General features: G+C 40.5%; 1 protein-coding gene across 6 annotated transcripts in view; it reads left to right on the forward strand.

The window, feature by feature from the left end:
* The first annotated feature begins 248 nt into the window (after window positions 1–248).
* Window positions 249–2,910, forward strand: part of LOC107673028 (ubiquitin carboxyl-terminal hydrolase 5-like) — a 9,540-nt gene continuing 6,878 nt past the window's right edge. For 3 of the 6 annotated variants that reach the window (XM_016466449.1, XM_016466453.1, XM_016466450.1), the window contains exons 1-3: window positions 249–580; window positions 1,053–1,181; window positions 2,052–2,072. In XM_016466449.1, the coding sequence (XP_016321935.1) occupies window positions 473–580; window positions 1,053–1,181; window positions 2,052–2,072 (258 nt within the window). In that variant the 5' untranslated portion in view covers window positions 249–472. The remainder of the gene's footprint in view (window positions 581–1,052; window positions 1,182–2,051; window positions 2,073–2,910) is intronic. The other 3 variants (XM_016466451.1, XM_016466454.1, XM_016466452.1) reach the window with 1 other exon arrangement.

Below are 2,910 nucleotides of genomic sequence, written 5' to 3' on the forward strand. Positions count from 1 at the left end.
TTGTAAATTAAAAAGTAATGCGTTACTTTACTAGTTACTTGGAAAAAAGTAATCTGATTACGTAACTTACCCCCTTACCCCCAACACTGGCTAAGGCTTTATGATTTTCTTCTAAAATATCTAAGAGATACAGATTTGATTAGAAGAATTTAGTTTTTTTTTTGTAGTACATTATATATTCGTTCATCGAGGCCTCACACTCCATCCCAGTAGGTGGCGGAAATGCACCTTAAGCTGGTTTGCCAACCGCCATTAAACACAAAAGAAGAAGAAGAAGAAGAAGAAGAAGAAGAAGTGTGCAGCGCCCCTGGCCTCGAATGAAACACACTGGATCATCAGTAGCAGCTTTTCGTTGAAGGGAAACAGAGAGAGAAGTGGGCGGTCAGAGATTTCAAGCGCACTGTATTTCAGGAGCGGGGGCCAAAAAACCGTGGCGGGCAAGCGTGTGAAGGCAAATCGTGTTTAGCCAGATATGACGGAGGTTAGCGAGATATTGATGTCGATTCTGTCTACGATTCGGGTTCCGAGGCCCGGAGATCGTGTTCACAAAGACGAGTGCGCCTTCTCATTCGCCAGTCCGGTGAGTTCAGTAACGTAACGTTAGTAGCACGCGACTGCACTTTCGGGATTTATTTTATTTATATATTTATTTATTTGCATAAGGCTGCCGTTTTGCTTTCGTCTTCCCATGAGCTATGATGTTTGCTAACTAACGTTAGCGCTCATTGAGTGCACAAGTTTGCACTATTTTCCTTCATTATGTCAAGCGAGTCATAATCGCAATGTTGACTCTGCACACTTTGGTCACATCTTGACTAAACAACTAATTTCCCTTGGTTTAGCCTTAAATTATCAGCGTGTATATGCTACTTTAGCTAGCCGTGAGCTAGTTATAACGCTAACATGAGCTAGTAAGTTAACTGCAAAGTTTTTTTTTTCCTTGAGAAGTCTGTGTGCTTCTGTATCATGCGCGTGAGACAGCCACAGCCTCACCGAACGCATGGTGCTCACCAACAGTATTTGGTTCAAACACTTCTTTCCTTTCGTTTCAGGAGAGTGACGGAGGCTTGTATGTCTGCATGAACAGCTTTCTCGGCTTTGGAAGCAAGTACGTAGAAAGACACCACGCCAAAACTGGTCAGAGAGCTTACCTGCACATCACCCGGACCCGGAAAACACAGGTAAGCACATGACACACCATTCTGTGCATTTATAAATAATAATCATGTATGGTTTAAGTAAACGTTCGTAAATATTTAAAGTCTCCAAATGGAAAAAAATGATGGGCGTCAAACAGGTTTCCTGGACACTCATCCTGTCTTTCATTGGCCAGACAAACAGATAGTCCCGCCACCAAACTCACGCCATTTGTTCAGACAGTTTTGCTGTTTCAGGTTGGCTGGGACAGACGGCAATGTTTAAGTTCAACAGTTGGGTTCTGGATGTAAAAATCCCATTTATTTTCTCCGTAGGGGAATTGTTTTTTAAGGATAATTTATAAACCATTAAAGCCTGACCAACTGTGAGCAACGAGGTTGTTAATCAATGATAAATGCTTTTGTTGAAGCCATCTGGCCAGATTATTCAACTGATATTTTAAAATAAGCATGTTTAACAGTGGAATTCCTGGTTAAAAACTACATTACCCTTGATTCTCCAAAGAAATTTCCACTAAAATGAGAATCGCGACCAGTAAAACATGGCAAAAGAGTGCACACCTTTTCTCTGGTGTCGGATGCAGGATTTCTCCAATCATTTTGTCCACTTAAATCTGCAAGCTTGCATTCATCGGTCTCCACTTTTGAGTGCCCCGCCCACATCTCAAAATCCAATACGCAACTGATGGATAGAACAAAGATATTCCGCTACACTCGGAAGAAAAGATCAGTTGCTACTTCTGTTTCTGTGACTAAGTACAGTCTTGAACTTTTGTCTTTTGGTCCAAGTTTTGAATACTTCAAAGTTTGTAATGTTGTGATTGTGAATGTAAACTCTTTTATGAAATCCTTTTTTAAAATCTCTATGGAAAAAAAATGAATGGGAAAAACAAGGAACAAAAGACAGCTGAAAACGTGAGTGGGCACTATATTGTTTTTTTTAGACTTTTTCTGGAAATCAATATACACATGGCTTATGTCTCTGCAATCTAATATGGTATAGAAGAAAATATTTTACCATATTACATCTTCTTGTAATATAACTGCATTTTAAAGGGTTAGTTCACCCAGAAATAAAAATGTTGTCATTAATTACTCACCCTCATGTCGTTTCAAACCCGTAAGACCTTCGTTCATCTTCGGAACACAAATTAAGATATTTTTGATGAAATATGAGAGCTGTCTGACCCTCCCATAGACAGCAATGCAACTGAAATTGTCCAGAAAGTCCAGAAACGTAGCAAGGAGATCTGTAAAATAATCCATGTGACATCAGTGGTTCATCCGCAATTATACGAAGGTACGAGAATACTTTTTGTGCGCAAAAGAAAAATATTCAACAATTTGTCTCCTCCACATCACCCTGGAGCCATTTTGGAGAGTATCCGCTGGACGTAAACAGCGTATGCTGTTCTGTGTCAGCTGCGTCACACGGATACGCTGTTTCCGTTCAGATCAAATTACAACAACGTAGGAAACAGATCCGGCGTGACGCAGCTGACACAGAACAACATATGCTGTTTAGTCCAGCGGATATTCTCCAAAACGGCTTCAGGGTGATGCGGAGGAGACACAAAAAGTATTCTCGTAGCTTCTTATAATTGCGGATGAACCACTGATGTCACATGGATTATTTTATAGATCTCCTTGCTACGTCTCTGGACTTGGAAACATTTCAGTAGCGTTGCTGTCTATGGGAGGGTCAGACAGCTCTCAGATTCCATCAAAAATATCTTAATTCGTGTTCCGAAGA

The sequence above is a fragment of the Sinocyclocheilus anshuiensis genome, unplaced genomic scaffold, assembly GCF_001515605.1.
Source record: "Sinocyclocheilus anshuiensis isolate Anshui unplaced genomic scaffold, SAMN03320099.WGS_v1.1 scaffold248, whole genome shotgun sequence".
NCBI classification, from domain to species: Eukaryota; Metazoa; Chordata; class Actinopteri; order Cypriniformes; family Cyprinidae; genus Sinocyclocheilus; species Sinocyclocheilus anshuiensis.